The following is a 14,888-nucleotide window of genomic DNA, read 5'->3' as shown; positions in this document are numbered from 1 at the left end:
CCATAATAGCATTCACTTCATTCCATCTTTTTCTTTACTTTGACAATGAAGCTTTCCATTGCTATTCTTTTCGCACTCCTCGGTCTCGTCGCTGTGGTACGTCTTCCAACCCCACCCCACCCACATCAAACCTTCCTCCTTCTTCACCCTTTGCGCCTCCCTTCGCTGGCCCTCTGACCTCCCCCTCCCCCTTTCAGCACAAGATCAAAAGCGCGCCCATATGTCGTCGTTTCGCCGCATTTTTCATCTTCCTCCTTTGCTCTTTTTCCCTTCTCCTCTTGGCCCCTCCCCCCGCTCTCCACACGACTTCCCCTTGCCTCTTACAAGCAAGCCGCGTCTTTGACCTTCTCACTCGCCTCGCGTTTTGCGTCACTGTCGCACCGTTGCCTTTTTTTTTTTTTTCTTTGTTTTTTGGTTCTTTTGCTTTTGCTTTTGCTTTTGCTTCTCCTTCGCTCGCATCCCCTCCCTCGACCCCCCGCCCCCGCCTCCACCCCCAAAGCCACCTTGCTCTAAGCTTCCCACTCTTTGTGCACTGTCGCTGCGGTGGCACGCGCTGCACGGAAGCAACGACGAGCAACAAACGAACAAAAAAAAAGGCAGTTGTCGGCGATTGCCTTATTATGGCTCCCTTTCGCCTCGTTGCGCCCCTCAAACCCCCCCCCATCTTCCCCCAGTATGTGGATGGCGCTCGAGTGCTCGGGCGATTTCCCTTGCGGCTGGAAGCGGTGGACGCAGCAGCAGCGACGCAGCATTGAAAACGAACAAATCCTATTACAAAACCGATGACGTGTTCGGATTTTTTTGATCTTGGATGCCTAGGATTTGCTTGGCTCTGCTCCTCCCACTTAGTGATTTCGCCGTATGATTCTTGAAGTTTTTTACCGATTTTTGGCATACTCACCTTTTTTTTTTTTTTTTTTTTTTGATCTTTTCATCACAGGCCTCAGCGCAAGACGTCGACTGTATCTGCCCCGCAATCTACAGCCCGGTCTGCGTTGGCGATTTGAAGTTTGCGAGCGAGTGCATGGCCCGATGTGCCGGCCACACTGACGCGTCCCTGTTCACCGAGTGCCCTGCTGAGGTGGATTGCAGCAACGTCCGCTGCGCCATTCGCCTGCCCGAACTGCCCACCGACATCGACTGCCCGACTGAAACTCACTCCTGGCAACCCGCTGCCTCGGAGGGCAAGTGCTGCAACGACCACTGGGAATGCCAGCCCAAGCCCGCCGACGAGGAGCCCAAGCTTCAAGGCTGCCTGATGCCCGGCGCCTCGTGCGGCCCGACCCAGCATTGCGTTGAGCTCGATTCTGCCTGCGACGGCGAAAGCTGCCCCCGCATTGGCGAGTGCCGTGAGCGCGAGCTTGACTGCACTGCCGTCTTGTGCGCCATGCGTCTGCCTGATATGCCCACCGACCTTGTGTGCCCCGAGACCCATTCCCTGCAGCCCGCTGCCTCGGAGGGCAAGTGCTGCAACGACCACTGGGAGTGCCAGCCCAAGCCTGTTGATGAGGAGCCCGAGCTGCAAGGCTGCTTGATGCCCGGCGCTTCCTGCGGCCCGACCCAGCACTGCGTTGAGCTCGATTCTGCCTGCGACGGCGAAAGCTGCCCCCGCATTGGCGAGTGCCGTGAGCGCGAGCTTGATTGCACCGCTGTTCTCTGCGCCATGCGCCTGCCCGAGATGCCCACCGACATCGACTGCCCTGAGACTCATTCCCTGCAGCCCGCTGCCTCGGAAGGCAAGTGCTGCAACGACCACTGGGAGTGCCAGCCCAAGCCTGTTGATGAGGAGCCCAAACTACAAGGCTGCTTGATGCCCGGCGCCTCGTGCGGTCCTAAACAGCATTGCGTTGAACTCGACTCTGCCTGCGACGGCGAAAGCTGCCCCCGCATTGGCCAGTGCGTTGACCGCGAGATTGCCTGCGCCACTGTTCTCTGCGCCATGCGTCTGCCCGACCTGCCCGCCGACCTTGTGTGCCCCGAGACCCATTCGCTGCAGCCCGCTCCCTCTGCAGGCCAGTGCTGCAACGACCATTGGGAATGCCTGCCCAAGAACGACGACGACGAAGACGACGACGACGAAGTGCACAAGCCGCGCGGTTGCTTGATGCCTGGCGCCTCGTGCGGCCCGACCCAGCACTGCGTCGAGCTGCTTGGCTCGTGCGCGAACGGCAAGTGCTCTCGCGTTGGCGTGTGCCGTGACCGCCCCACTTCCGGCAACTGCGCTGCCTCCGCCGGCGCTTCCCAGTGCCCCGCCGGCTCGTGGTGCGCCTTCTCCAACCCTACCGAAGGTTTCTGCGCTCAGCCGACCATGATGCCCTACCCGCACCCCATGTGCCAGACGGTCTCGTGCCGCGTTCTTCGTCTGTCGTGGAACCACGGCGATGTCTCGGACGCCATCGCCTCCACTGCCTGCCAAGCCTTGAGCCACCGTGCCGCCCGCCACCACAAGTCTCGCCACGTCACTTTCGGCTGCCGCTTTGAGGTGACTGCCGCCGGTGACGAGCCTGCTGACGCCTTTTTGCTCGTCGCCCTCGACGGCTCCCGCCACGACACTGAGCACACTGCCGAGCACCTCATCAAGGCCATTCGCAAGAACAAGTTCCGCAACGACGCCATCTTCCAGAGCGTCTCGAGCGCCGAGGTCATTGCCACCCCTGAGGGCGACGATGATCACGATGACGATGACGACCACGACGACGACGACTTTGGCTATCTCAGCCAGCACACTCGCCGCATCCTCCGCTATGTTGGTATTGGCCTTGGCGCCGCCATCGCCCTCGGCACGCTGATTTGCGTCATTGTTTCGTTCTGCCGCCGCAGGAAGTGCTGCCAGGCCACCGCCTCTGGTGCCCAGCCCCGCTGCTTCTTTGCTCGCTTTGCCCGCCACGCCGGCTTCCATCGCCTGCAGGACGAGCACTCTTCCGACGGCAAGGTGGCTGTCAAGTACCTGTCCGGCACTGCCTCGAGTGGCTCGTTCGCTGCCGTTCCCTTCGCTGACAAGAAGTCTGCCGAGGCCTCTGGTACTTACAAGCCGCTCGAGTCTGTTGTCTTTACCATGCCGGCGACCAAGCAGTCGTCTGACATTTGAAGACAGCCACGACGGGAATCACAAGCGAAAAAAAAAAAACACAAAAAAAAAAAACCAAAAGCGTGTTTGTTTCTTTTGCGGTAGCTTTGGCCCAGCCAGAACGTCTTTTGTCAATTACTTTTTTTTCTTCCTTTCTTTCCTGCTTGTTTGAGCTTTTCCATCCTTCGAGGTGAAGAAAGACTCGGTCGTTGGTTGTTTTCTTGGTTGTTATTTTGTCGTTGGCCAAAACTCGTTGATTTTTGCTGCTTGCTGTCCTTCTTGGAGTAAAAGTCGGTGTTTGCTGCTTGAATTTATCATTTCGTTTTAATTTTAGCGCTCCGCATAAACTGAGATCGAGGCTCTCAGAAGCCGTTTCACTCCACTTTTTTTTTTTTCTTTTTTTTTTTTTTGTCAAGGTTGTTGTATGCTGCACGACACGTTCGAGTCGTTGGTGGCTGGCGCGCTGGTCGTCGCTGGCCTCGCAGTCCTGCACTCGCTGGTCATGCTCTACCTGCGCTCTCGTCGAGTCGATATTGCTGGCAAGGTTGTCTTTGTCACTGGCTGCGAGTGAGTCCAAATTTTGCTGCAATTTCAGCCAAATTGTGGTTGAAAGTTCTGTCATTCTGCCAACCAGTCGTGATCACTGTTCACTTACCAATGCAACCCACTCGACTTTCATTTCACGCTGCCTTGCTTGCTTGTTTGTCTCTGCTTGTTCTGCGCCCTACTCTGCCGAGCGCAGCCATGGCTTTGGCAACCTGGTTGCTCGGCGGCTGGACGAACTCGAAGTCACTGTTCTCGCGGGTTGCCTCACCGAGCAAGGCGCTTCGGCGCTCCGCGAGCAGTCGTCGTCGCGGCTGAAGACGTACATTCTGGATGTGACGGATGAGGCCAGCGTGGCAAAGGTTGCGCAACAGCTCAAGTCGCAAAACGTCAAACTCTGGGGTCTGATCAACAATGCTGGGTGAGCATGGCGAGTTTTCTCAGATTTATTACGAAAAGCGATCGGCTTCTTCTCATTTTTTCTGTTTGTTTTGTTCTTCTGTGCCTCTGCTATCTATTCGACACACACACATATCGCCTTGTGGGCCTCGACGCTCAGAATTATGGATGGCGGGCCGATCGAAACCACTTCGCTGGCAGCGTACAAGCGCGTTTCGGACGTGAATGTGTTTGGCATGATTTCCGTCACAAAGGCCCTGCTCCCGTTCATTCGCGCATCAAAGGGACGCATTGTCAACGTGTGCAGTGTGGCGGGACGAGTTTCAGCAATGCAGTTGAGCGCGTATTGCGTGTCCAAGTACGCTGCAGAGGCGTTTTCGGACGTGCTTCGTCAGGAAATGGCCGTGTTTGGCGTCAAGGTATCCATCATCGAGCCCGGATTCTTCCGCACGCCGCTCATCGACCAAGCTCGTGTGAATGCAGCGCTGGAACGAAACTGGGAGAGCGCCAACGACGAGGTTAAGGAAGCCTACGGCTCGGAATTTGTGCTTGCCATGCGCGGCGTGTCCCAGCGCATTTTCGGCGCGTTTGCCTCCAACAATCCGAGCAAAGTCGCGGATGGCATGGTTCACGCCATCTCTGCCGAGTATCCGCGATCGCGCTACATTATTGGCTGGGATGCCAACCTGCTGTGGATTCCCTCGACCTTCCTCCCGAGTGTTGTAGTTGACACTTTCTTTAACATCATTGTCAAGCTCTCTCCGCTGCCCCTTCCCCGCGCCGTGCTTTTGGAAAAGAATGCGGCTCGCAAGGCGAAGCGCATCTGAGCAACTGACGTTGTCCTTTTGTTGTTGTCTTTCAACAATCGGAGCTGCCTTGCTCGTCTGCTGGGCTGGGCGTTAATCGGGAGAGACTGTACCAGATTCATCATACCAACAATCAACATGTTCGAAAAAGAAAAATAAGAAATAACAACACATGAACACCGCAACATGAGCATTAACCAATTTTGAATCACTGCGAAGCGACTTTGACATCGCTCACACACAGACATTCCCCCCAACCTCTCCATCCACATCCAGAGCCAGTGCGTTACAGCAACAACAACAAGAACAGCTGCTGATGCTGCTCCCGCGCAAATAATACTGCTCTCTCAGCTGTTCAGAGCGCTGAGATCTGCATCCATAAAGTCGAGAATCCCTGCAATCACACACGCAACAACAATGACCAGGACGAGCATGCCCAGCATGTGTGCCCACGAGTGGTGACGCCACGAACCCGCGAGATGCTGGTCTGAGGACTCTTTCAGATGGTGCAGCGTCCTTGAGAGCTGCTCCAGGCGTTGTGAGCTTGCAACGACGCTCGGCAGCTCGTACGCGCGCTCGTCGTCCTCCTCGTCCTCGTCCTCGTCCTCGTCATCATCGCGGTCCTCCAAGTCCTCGTCATCGTCGTCGCTTGAGGTGACTGCAGCAGCGCCCTTGCGCCGGTGAGCGAGTCGTGCTGGTGCCGAGTCCTGCTTGGCGGCGGCGACTGTCTTGGCTGGCTTGGTCGTCGCCGCCACCCGTGTTCCTGATCCTGCGCCTACTCGTCCTGACGCTCCTGACGCTCCTGACGAAGAGGATGAGGGCGACGACGATGCTCCTGCTCCTGCTCCTGCCGCTGATCGCGCGTGGCTTGAAGCGCGGCTCGCATTGGTCGAGTTCGCCCCGTCGTTCGATCGCCTTGACGCTGCACCCACACAAAGTCATCACATCCATCCATCAATCCATACACCCGGTGAGTCATCATCGCATCCCCAACATTGAGCCAACAACGAACGAAACGAACCAACGAACGAAACGAAACACTTACATTTGGCCATTGTGAATTCTGAAGGACTGAAGGCGACTCCTGACTGAGATAGCGAGGGTGATTGCCAAGCAATGTTGTTGATGTTGTGTGAGACTACATCTCAATAATCATGGTAGAGCTGAATCCGGCGGAGAGTGTCTTCACTCATGGTTCTTTGGCAGCGATTGCGAACGCACGCCAGTCACCTCGTCCCACTCTGCTCACGGCTCGCCACCACACGGAGCAGCAGCAGCATTCACAGAATCATCAACGGCAATACAGGTCTCCATTATTACTACAACAGCAGGAGCCGCAACGGCATGTCCGCAGACCAGCTCGTCGGCATCTTCCAGCAAATGCACTCAGTAAGGGGTCCAGCTATCATGATGACGACGACCCACCCACTCTCATATAAACTCACATATCATGTGCGTGCGTGCTTGTTGTAGGCTGCTGGCACTCAGTCAGTCGTGCCGCCGTCCGAAGACGTCCAGCGCAGTGCTCCGCTGCCAGAGCCGGGAACTTGGCCGCGACTTGTAAGACAGACAATGGAAAAACGTCGTAAAAGGTTGTCAACTCACTCCTGAGCTAACCGGGGGGGGGGTTGTCATGGTTGCAGTTCCACCAGCTCAACTTTGACAACACGTTCGCGCGGCAGCTGCCAGGCGATGGGATTGAAGCAAACTACACTCGTCAGGTAGACAGACCTTTTTACAGATTTTGCGCACACATCTCAAGATGCATGTGACAATGTTTGTGTATGGAGAGTTGGTGTTGCATCAGCTGAACAATGGCCTGTGTATTTGTGTGCGACAGGTCCGCGGGGTGTGTTACTCGAACGCGGTGCCAACGCCGAGCACGAATCCGAGGTTGGTTCATGCAAACGCCGGTGCCGCCGCGCTCCTCGACTTGAATCCAAGCGAGCTGGCAACGCCTGAGTTTGTGGACGTTGTTTCTGGCTGTGCTCTCCATTCCACCGCCAAGCCGATTGCGCTGACCTATGCTGGTAACAATGCAAACTGTGTCAACGTGCCCGTGATGCCCCAGCAGCTGACTGCTATTCCGCTACGACCAGGTCATCAATTCGGCTCCTTTGCTGGACAGCTCGGTGACGGTCGTGCCATCAGGTGAGTGGCAATTTTGCCATTGTTGATTTTCGAGAACAACAATCACACGCACTCACTCGCGCGACACTCTTCTCCTGTGACACCCAGCTTGGGCGAGGTCGTCAATCACCACGGTGAGCGGTGGGAGATGCAGCTGAAAGGTGCTGGCATGACTCCCTATTCCCGATTTGCCGATGGTCGAGCTGTAAGCGTTGGCTTCAACCGCAGCATCAGATGTTGTTTCCGCCTGCTCATGACTTTTTCATGCCCTTGTTGTTGGCTCAAGGTCTTGCGATCATCAATCCGAGAGTACATGTGTTCAGAGGCAATGAATGCCCTGGGAGTGCCGACTTCACGGGCCTTGTCGCTCGTTGTGACGGACGAAAAAGTTGTCCGCGAAACCGTCGAACCTGGTGAGCGTTACTGCTTGTTGCTGTCTGCTCCTCTTATTTCAAACTTCACTCGAGCATCCTGCTCTCATCTTGCTTGCCCTTGTTTGTTGCCTCAGGAGCCATTGTTTGCCGCCTGGCGCAATCTTGGATCCGTTTCGGCTCGTTTGAACACCAGTTCTACTTTAAACAACCCAAGGTCCTCAAACGCTTGGTGGACTACACAATCACGCACCACTTTCCGAGCTATTTGGAGACTGCCATGCCCGGCGCGTCCGACGAAGACCGCTATCTCGCGTTTTATCGCGAGGTTGCACGCCGAACAGCACACACCATTGCTCTTTGGCAAGCTGTCGGCTTTGTCGGCGGCGTTCTCAACACGGACAACTTTAGCATTCTTGGTCTGTCCATTGGTACGGTTGTGGGCCGAGTGCGACCAGTTGCGCCAACAAACAAACATTCTGTGCCAAAAACAATGCCTTTTTGGGCTACCCCACCTCTTGCTCACTGTGCTTGGTTGGCTGATTCTTTCTTGACAGACTACGGACCGTTTGCGTTCATGGAGGCCTTTGACGACGATGCCGTGTTCAACCACACCGACTCGGAGGGAATGTACGCGTACGGCCGCCAGCCTGATGTGGGCCACTGGAATCTGAGCCGCCTGGCCATCGCCCTCAGTCCTGTCCTGGAGGTTGAGCGCGCAAGAGAGGTGCTGCTGGAGTATCCCAGCATGTTCCACAAGGCGTACGTGGCCAAGATGAGGAGCAAACTTGGTCTGCTTGCTGCGTTGCCTGACAAGGACGAGTCGGACGCGGCGCTGGTCAAGGAGCTTTTGGATGCAATGCAGTCACAGCCAGGCACGACCTCGGGTGCTGACTGGACCATCTTCTTCCGCACGCTCAGTGAAGCCGCCCCCTCGCTGTCCGCGACAGACGAGGCGAGTCAGCAGCAGATCGAGGCCGATTCCAATCTCAAGCTGGCCACCACCCGCGCGCGCAAAGCTTTGGAGTGCATGTTCCAAGATGAGAAGGTCAGCAGCAAGTGGTCGGCATGGCGACAAAAGTATACGGCTCGGCTCGCGGAAGATTCGACCGCGGTGCGCGAGCACTCAAAGCTTGGAGGCGGCCTGCTGCTCCCTGGTCTGTCATCGAGCTTGGACGCTTCCTCGACCGCCTTGGCCATTGGCCTTGCCCGGCGCGACGTGATGAAGCAGCACAACCCAAAGTACATTTTGCGCACCTGGATGGCCCAGAAGGCCATTGACGCAGCCACCGCCAACGATTTTACCGTCGTCGACCAACTCTTCAAGCTCCTGCAGCGCCCGTACGACGATCAGCCTGAATTTGATGATGTCTACGCTCGCCAGGACACTGCGACGGGACCCGTTTGTCTGAGCTGCTCGTCGTGAGCCTCGCTTTTTCGACGCCAACTGCGACCACCACGAGTACAGCTGCATCTTGTCAAGGACCACCGGGGGACTGGTGACTGGCCTCGCAAAAGAGGCAAACATCGAGGCTCAACCTTTTGTTTTTGTTTCCAGCCAGCCAACCACTTGCCTTTGCTCGTTTTGTGTGTCTTTTTTTTTTTCTCTGTCCGCTGTTCTTTGGCCATCATCACCGTGATTGATTGCTCATCATCTTGACTTGGTTGATCGATTGACTGATGCTCGGATTTCGTTTCCTGAACCACTTGCACTCCAACTTTTGATCATTGTAAAAACGCAACCTTTTTTTTTTTTTTTTTTTTTTTTTTTTGTGAATTCTGATTTTGCGTGGAATCAACCCATAATCATCAACAAGCACGCGCGTTTTTGGTCCCTCGACGGCGCTGATGAGAATGTCGGCAGTCTCAACAATGACTGAGTGATGAGATTTGTGACAGAGAGAGAGATCGAGTGCGAGAACCTGTGTGGAGGGGCGGCGGATTGAGTTGAGTGGAGAGAAGCCGCTGTTGCGCTGCTCTGTCTGTGCTCGCCAACGGATGAGAAGCGCCATGCGATTGCATGACAGCACGTTTGTTGTCCCCGTCCCGTTTTCCCCTCTTGCGCTGGTCTAAGCCCCAGAACGGTCTCCCACAGTCGCAGTTCCCAACAGACTCGGCTGCAGGCAGGCAGGCAGGCAGAGATCTCTCTTTTTTCTTTTTTTTTTTTTCTTTTTTTTTTTTTTTTTTTTTGATTGCTTTCTTTCCAACAAACGACGCCACGATCGCAGCGAGTTTTCTTTGTCTCATCCAGTCCCTGGTGTTGCACTCTATGCCGCTGCCCAAGCCCAACAACAATCCACTGCAGATGATTTCAAAGCCGGCTGTTTTCGCTCACTTTTTTTTTTTTTTTTTTTTTTTTTTTTTTGGTTTTCGCTGTAGAAATGTTCCATCAGCCGCAGCAGCAGCAGCAGCAGCAGCCGTGGCAGCCTGGCACTGGTCCAGCAGCGCCGATGACGACGTTTGGACAGGATCCAACTCAAGGTGCTGGTAGTGGTGGATATGCTGCTCAACCGCTGTATGCTCAGCAGCAGCCGCGACCAGCAGCAGCTCAAGCGTTCGATGCGAATCATGGTGGTGCCGCCGCGTATGGCCAGCCGATGCATGCCCCACCTCAGCCACAGCAACACTTTGCTCAGCAACCAATGCAACCGCTGATGATGCCGCAGCAGCAGCAGCCGCAAGCCGTGCACGCGCAGCCGCCGCCGTCGCAGCCAACTCCACTGCCCTCGGGTGGCTCGACGCCCGCCCCGATCGGTGGATTGCCGCTGGGTGCCCCGGGATTCCCTGAACAGCAGCAACTGGGACTGCGCACGCAGTCTCACGTGCTGCCGCAGCAGCCGCCGTCGTCGGGTGCCGCGTGGACACCTGCCAACGCAACAGCGCCGCCGACAATCGCCACGTCCATGAACCCTCCTCCCCCGGCAATGTCAGCAGCTGGGCCTGCCGCTCCCGCGCCGTTCTCTGGGTTTCCCCAGCAGCAACAGCAACATCAGCCGCCGCAAAGCTTTCAACAGCAACCCTTCCAGCAACCGCAGCAGGCGCCGACTGCATTCCCTGCGCAGCCGCCGCTCCAGCCCGCTCAGCCACCACCCATGCAGAGCGCCACTGCAGTGTCTGGTCAAGCTGCTCCTGGTCCTCCGATCCGAAGCTCCTCCATTCCTGGTCAGTCGACGTTCGCCTCCCAGCCCCCGCCGCCTCAGTCGCAACCCGCCGTGTCAAACAGCCAGTTTGCCCCTTTCAATCCCAATGCTCCGCCGCAACCAGTTGCCAGCCAGAGCCCACAGCCGAACGCCCCCTTCCAAACTCCCGGTGGTCTGGGTGGGATGCCCTTCCAGCAGCAACCACAACAACAGTTCCAACCATCACAGCCATCACAAGTGCTTCCCGGCACAGCACTTGCATCCCAACGTTCGTCGTTGACTGGAAGTAGTTCAACCGACCTCCTTCAGTCGCAACGCTCCGCGTCCGCTTCCTCCTTCCCCCCAGCCACTCTGCAACAGCCTGGTGCGCCTCTCTCGAACGGCAGCGCTCCATCGGTGCCAACAGCCTCTGGCAACGTTGCGGGCTGGGGCATGCCGCAATCGAATGGCAACAGCACTCCTGGTGCCATGGGCGATGGCCCGGCACCGGACGTTTCCCAAAACGCAGGACCTGTGAGCGCTGCCGCACCCGCAAAACGGCGCCACTACCCGACAGCGGGCGCTGGGCAAGCTTTTGGCGCAACTAACACTTCCCCTCCGATTGGCAACGCACCGGGCGCGTTCAATCCAGCCGGTCCTGCATTCCCTGCACAACTTCCTCAAGGCGGATTTGCGCCAGGCGCTATGGGTGGCCCCGCTTTCTTGCCATCCGGGCCTGACGCTTTGTCGACAGGCATGGGCAACATGAGTCTGCAGCAGCAGCCGTTGCAGCAACCTTCGCAGCAGCTCCCATTCGCAAGCTTGCCAACTGCCCAGTTTGGCCAACCCGCGCCTGCCCAGTTTGGCCAACCTTCAGCCGTCCCGAGCGCTCAAGGCGCAGCAGGCTTCATCCAAGCGCAACCACAAGCCTACAATCCTGGCTTTGTCGGCAATCAAGCTCCCATGCTCTCCAACTCGCACAACCTGCTCCTTTCCAAGAACACGATTCCCGACCGCAGACCCCGCCCGCCGCACCCGATGGTGCCGCAGGATCGTGTGGGCATGAACTGCTCGCCCGACGTGATGCGCTTGACAATGAACGCCATCCCCCGCACAGCCAACCTGCTCACCAAATCGCGGCTACCGCTCGGCTTGCACATTCATCCGTTCGCAGATCCCCGCTCCACATCTGACGGCATTGCTGGCGTGCCGTCCATCCCAGTGGTTACGTCAACGCTCATCATCCGTTGCCGCACATGCCGCGCCTACATCAACCCGTTCGTTCAGTTCATTGACCAGGGTCGCAAATTCAAGTGCAATGTCTGCTTCCGAATCAACGACATGCCGTCCGAGTTTGATTACCAACAAAACCCCGATGGATCCAGCACTTACCTGGACCGAGCAACGCGGCCGGAGCTGACAGCCGGCTCGATCGAGTACATTGCTCCATCGGAGTACATGGTGCGTGCGCCCCAGCCTGCCGTCTACCTTTTCCTGATTGACGTGAGCTTTGCGGCCGTCCAAAACGGCATGGTTGCGTCGGCCTCGCGTACGCTTCTGCAACACCTCGATCAGCTCCACGGCGACGCTCGTCTGCGTGTCGGCATCATCACGTACGACTCGACTGTGCACTTCTACAACCTGCAATCGTCGCGCTCTCAGCCACAGATGCTTGTCGTCTCGGACTTGGAAGAAATGTTCCTGCCCTCGCCCGACGACCTCCTCGTCACGCTTGCCGAGAGCCGTGAGCTCGTTGTGAGCCTGCTCACCAAGCTCCCGACCATGTTCCAAAACACCCAGAACGCTGTGTCCGCGCTTCCTGCTGCGCTGACTGCAGCTTATCAACTTTTGGTGCGTGTGAGAATGAGGCTGAGTTTGTTGTGGGCAACGCTGTTCCTCACTGCAGTTCTTTGTTCGTTCTGCTCTTTGGTTGCTTTTTTTTTCAATCATTCTACAACAGAGTCCCACCGGCGGTCGTGTCACCGTGCTCCAATCCACTCTGCCATCGACAGGTCCCAACGCCTTGCAAGTTCGCGATGATGCTGCATCGCGCGGCACTCCCAAGGTACTGCACCTTTTTTCCTCTTCTTTTTTATTTCGATGTGTCTACTTCTTCTTGCCAGAATTCGCTTCTTATGATTGTGATTATGTGTCTCATTCGCTCTCGAATCACTCTCTTGATTAGGAAATTGCCAACTTGCAACCAGCCGACGAGTTTTACAAAAAGTATGCCGTTGACTGCTCCCGCCAGCAAATTGGCATTGACACCTTCCTTTTCTCGAGCTCGTATATTGATGTCGCAACGATCGGTAAGCCCGCTGATTGAACTGGCAAGGATGGGGTTGTATATTTACCTTGCCTGCTCACGTTGCCGTGTTGTTTCGACTTTAGGCTCTTTGTCGCGACATTCGAGTGGCAGCTGCTACTTTTATCCAGGATTCCATGCCGCGCGCAATCCAGACATGAACACAAAGTTCATTTCTGAGTTTGCTCGGAATCTGACGCGTCCACTTGGTCTAGAGGCTGTCATTCGTGTGCGCTGCACGCAAGGTATGAACAATGTGCTGGCCAGTTGCTTTGCCACGACTGTGGGGTTTTATTGGTATTGGACTGCCTTCATTGGACCTGCATTGATTTTTTTTTTGTTTTTGTTTTTTCGCTCCTCCAACAAAACAACACAGGTTTGACCCCGCATTCTTTCCACGGCAACTTTTTCCTCCGCCAAACCGATCTGCTGGCTCTCCCCACCGTCAATCCCGACCATGGCTTTGGCATGCAAATTTCGCTGGAAGAAAGCTTCACCAACATTTCGCAAGTCGTGTTCCAAACCGCGCTCCTGTACACAACGACGTCAGGTATATCCTCGCTTGCTTCCTCTGTCAGTGTGTCTTTTTGTCTCCATCTCATCCCCTTTTGCTGCTGCTCAACGCAGGAGAACGCCGCATCCGTGTCCATACCCTTGTTGTACCTGTCGTTGGCAGCATTGGCGAGCTGTACGACGCTGCCGATTGCGAGGCACTCGCTGGGCTTGCCGCAAAGATGGGTACGCAGAAGAAGTCTTTGTTCGTCTGGAGTCGTCGAAGGTTGGACTTGTACTGACTTTCTGTCGTTGGGTGAATGCTTCTCTCCGGTGTATGTGTGCTCTGCTCAACCAGCCGTCAATCGCATGTTGACAACCAAGCTTTCGGATGCTCGCGACGGCATTATGAACATGTGCCAGGATATTTTGTCGACCTACAAGTCTGAAGTGCTTTCCAGCAACGCGGCTGGCGGCTCGTTAATGATTTCCCCGACTCTCTCGCTGCTGCCTCTCTACCTGCTAGCTGCGTTGAAGAATGTGCGTTTTTTTTTTTTTTTTTTTTTTTTTTTTTTTTTTTTTTTTTTTGGATGGCCTGGATGGATGGAGGAGTGAAGGGAGGTTGTATTCTGACTTAGCTTTTCTTCTCTTTTTTTTTTCTTTGTTTCTTTGTGAACCCAAATCATCTTCCTCCGTGCTCTTCTTCTTTTTGCTCCACAGGCCGCCCTTCGACTTGGCAAAAACACGAGCAACGACGAACGCGCTTACGCGACAATGCTGATCCGGACGCTGCCCATGCATGATTTGCTGAGATTCCTGTACCCCAGCATGTACGGCCTCCACGACTTGCCCACCCAGTGTGGCGTGCCCCAAGGCCAGGACATTATCCTGCCCCCGTTGCTGCCGCTCAACTCTGAGCGATTCGAACGACACGGTGTTTACATCATTGAAACATCGCAACTCATCCTCATCTGGGTTGGTCGCAACGTGGCGCCCGAGCTCTGCTCGGCGTTGTTTGACGTTGCCAACTTTTCTGCCATTCCCGCTGGCATGGTGAGTGCTGGATCTGACTGGTCAACGTCATCGTCTGCGTGCCTCTCGTTGAAACTTTGTTGCTGCGTCGTTGTTTAACTTTGCGTTTCTCACGAATGGTTCTTTTTGGTGTAAATTCACAGATGTCACTTCCTCAGTTGGATAACGACTACTCCCGACGAGTGCGCAACATTGTCAAGAAGATTCGCCACTCCTCTGTGCTCCATCCGCTTCTCCTTGTCGTGCGCGAGGATGACATGCGGCTGCGACCTCTCGTCATGTCGTACCTTGTTGAAGACAAGGGCGAAGCCTCTCCTTCGTACTTTGAGTTTTTGACCCAAGTGGCCAAAACCAACTCTTAGAGAAAGAAAAAGATTGCTTGAAAGGAAGGGTTGTGTTTGGGGGTTTTTTGCATTCATTCACTTGTTGTGCTGTGTTGTTTTTTCTTCGTTGTTGTTTTAAATTTAAAGTTTCTATTTTCTATCGAGCGAGCAGTTTGGAACAATCCATGTAAATCATGCAAAATGCATTCGGGCAAATATTCGGATTGACACTCGAAACACTGGCTAAACACACCAAACCTTCAAGGTGACAACCACATCAGACAACAAAAAACGCAACAAA

The 14,888-nt window shown here is 55.4% G+C and overlaps 5 protein-coding genes across 6 annotated transcripts; 4 read left to right on the top strand and 1 right to left on the bottom strand.

Moving 5' to 3' along the window:
• Positions 1-45: 45 nt before the first annotated feature.
• Positions 46-3,377, top strand: CAOG_05251 (the record flags this gene model as incomplete). Of its 2 annotated transcripts, XM_011272188.1 has the most annotated exons (3): positions 46-96; positions 941-1,184; positions 1,737-3,377. In XM_011272188.1, the coding sequence occupies 3 exons, from the start codon at positions 46-48 to the stop codon at positions 3,086-3,088; spliced, it is 1,647 nt and encodes a 548-aa protein (XP_011270490.1). The 2 variants fall into 2 exon arrangements, with proteins under 2 accessions (XP_011270490.1, XP_004346936.1); XM_004346886.1 differs by having other exon boundaries at positions 941-3,088.
• An 83-nt stretch (positions 3,378-3,460) lies between these two features.
• Positions 3,461-5,002, top strand: CAOG_05250 (short chain dehydrogenase). Its single transcript, XM_004346885.2, has 3 exons — positions 3,461-3,634; positions 3,810-4,031; positions 4,170-5,002. Exons 1-3 carry the CDS (start codon positions 3,492-3,494, stop codon positions 4,834-4,836), a joined length of 1,032 nt encoding a protein of 343 aa, XP_004346935.1. The 5' UTR covers positions 3,461-3,491; the 3' UTR covers positions 4,837-5,002.
• CAOG_05249 (hypothetical protein) lies at positions 4,918-5,895 on the bottom strand. Its single transcript, XM_004346884.2, has 2 exons — positions 5,861-5,895; positions 4,918-5,737 (listed from the first exon to the last, which is right to left on the bottom strand). The coding sequence occupies exons 1-2, from the start codon at positions 5,868-5,870 to the stop codon at positions 5,163-5,165; spliced, it is 585 nt and encodes a 194-aa protein (XP_004346934.2). The 5' UTR covers positions 5,871-5,895; the 3' UTR covers positions 4,918-5,162.
• A 215-nt stretch (positions 5,896-6,110) lies between these two features.
• Positions 6,111-9,057, top strand: CAOG_05248 (hypothetical protein). The gene is made up of 9 exons (XM_004346883.2): positions 6,111-6,204; positions 6,289-6,375; positions 6,459-6,536; positions 6,656-6,845; positions 6,915-6,966; positions 7,054-7,150; positions 7,232-7,358; positions 7,454-7,747; positions 7,874-9,057. The coding sequence occupies exons 1-9, from the start codon at positions 6,160-6,162 to the stop codon at positions 8,740-8,742; spliced, it is 1,839 nt and encodes a 612-aa protein (XP_004346933.2). The 5' UTR covers positions 6,111-6,159; the 3' UTR covers positions 8,743-9,057.
• A 640-nt stretch (positions 9,058-9,697) lies between these two features.
• CAOG_05247 (protein transporter SEC24) lies at positions 9,698-14,626 on the top strand (the record flags this gene model as incomplete). The annotated part of the gene is made up of 9 exons (XM_004346882.2): positions 9,698-12,286; positions 12,396-12,500; positions 12,621-12,744; positions 12,827-12,985; positions 13,117-13,290; positions 13,368-13,478; positions 13,591-13,772; positions 13,953-14,285; positions 14,408-14,626. 9 exons carry the CDS (start codon positions 9,698-9,700, stop codon positions 14,624-14,626), a joined length of 3,996 nt encoding a protein of 1,331 aa, XP_004346932.2.
• Positions 14,627-14,888: the final 262 nt, after the last annotated feature.

The sequence above is a fragment of the Capsaspora owczarzaki genome (assembly GCF_000151315.2).
Source record: "Capsaspora owczarzaki ATCC 30864 unplaced genomic scaffold supercont2.8, whole genome shotgun sequence".
NCBI lineage: Eukaryota > Filasterea > Ministeriida > Capsasporidae > Capsaspora > Capsaspora owczarzaki.
The sequence above is the reverse complement of the archived record's forward strand: the minus strand, read 5'-3'. Positions and strand labels throughout refer to the sequence as shown.

Coding starts and splice junctions, on each gene's coding strand:
- CAOG_05250 (XM_004346885.2), top strand. CDS start 3,492: ATGCTGCACGACACGTTCGAGTCGTTGGTGGCTGGCGCGCTGGTCGTC. Junction 3,635..3,809: donor GTCTTTGTCACTGGCTGCGA/GTGAGTCCAAAT, acceptor TGCCGAGCGCAG/CCATGGCTTTGGCAACCTGG. Junction 4,032..4,169: donor GGTCTGATCAACAATGCTGG/GTGAGCATGGCG, acceptor CTCGACGCTCAG/AATTATGGATGGCGGGCCGA.
- CAOG_05248 (XM_004346883.2), top strand. CDS start 6,160: ATGTCCGCAGACCAGCTCGTCGGCATCTTCCAGCAAATGCACTCA. Junction 6,537..6,655: donor AAGCAAACTACACTCGTCAG/GTAGACAGACCT, acceptor TGTGTGCGACAG/GTCCGCGGGGTGTGTTACTC. Junction 7,359..7,453: donor CCGCGAAACCGTCGAACCTG/GTGAGCGTTACT, acceptor TTGTTGCCTCAG/GAGCCATTGTTTGCCGCCTG.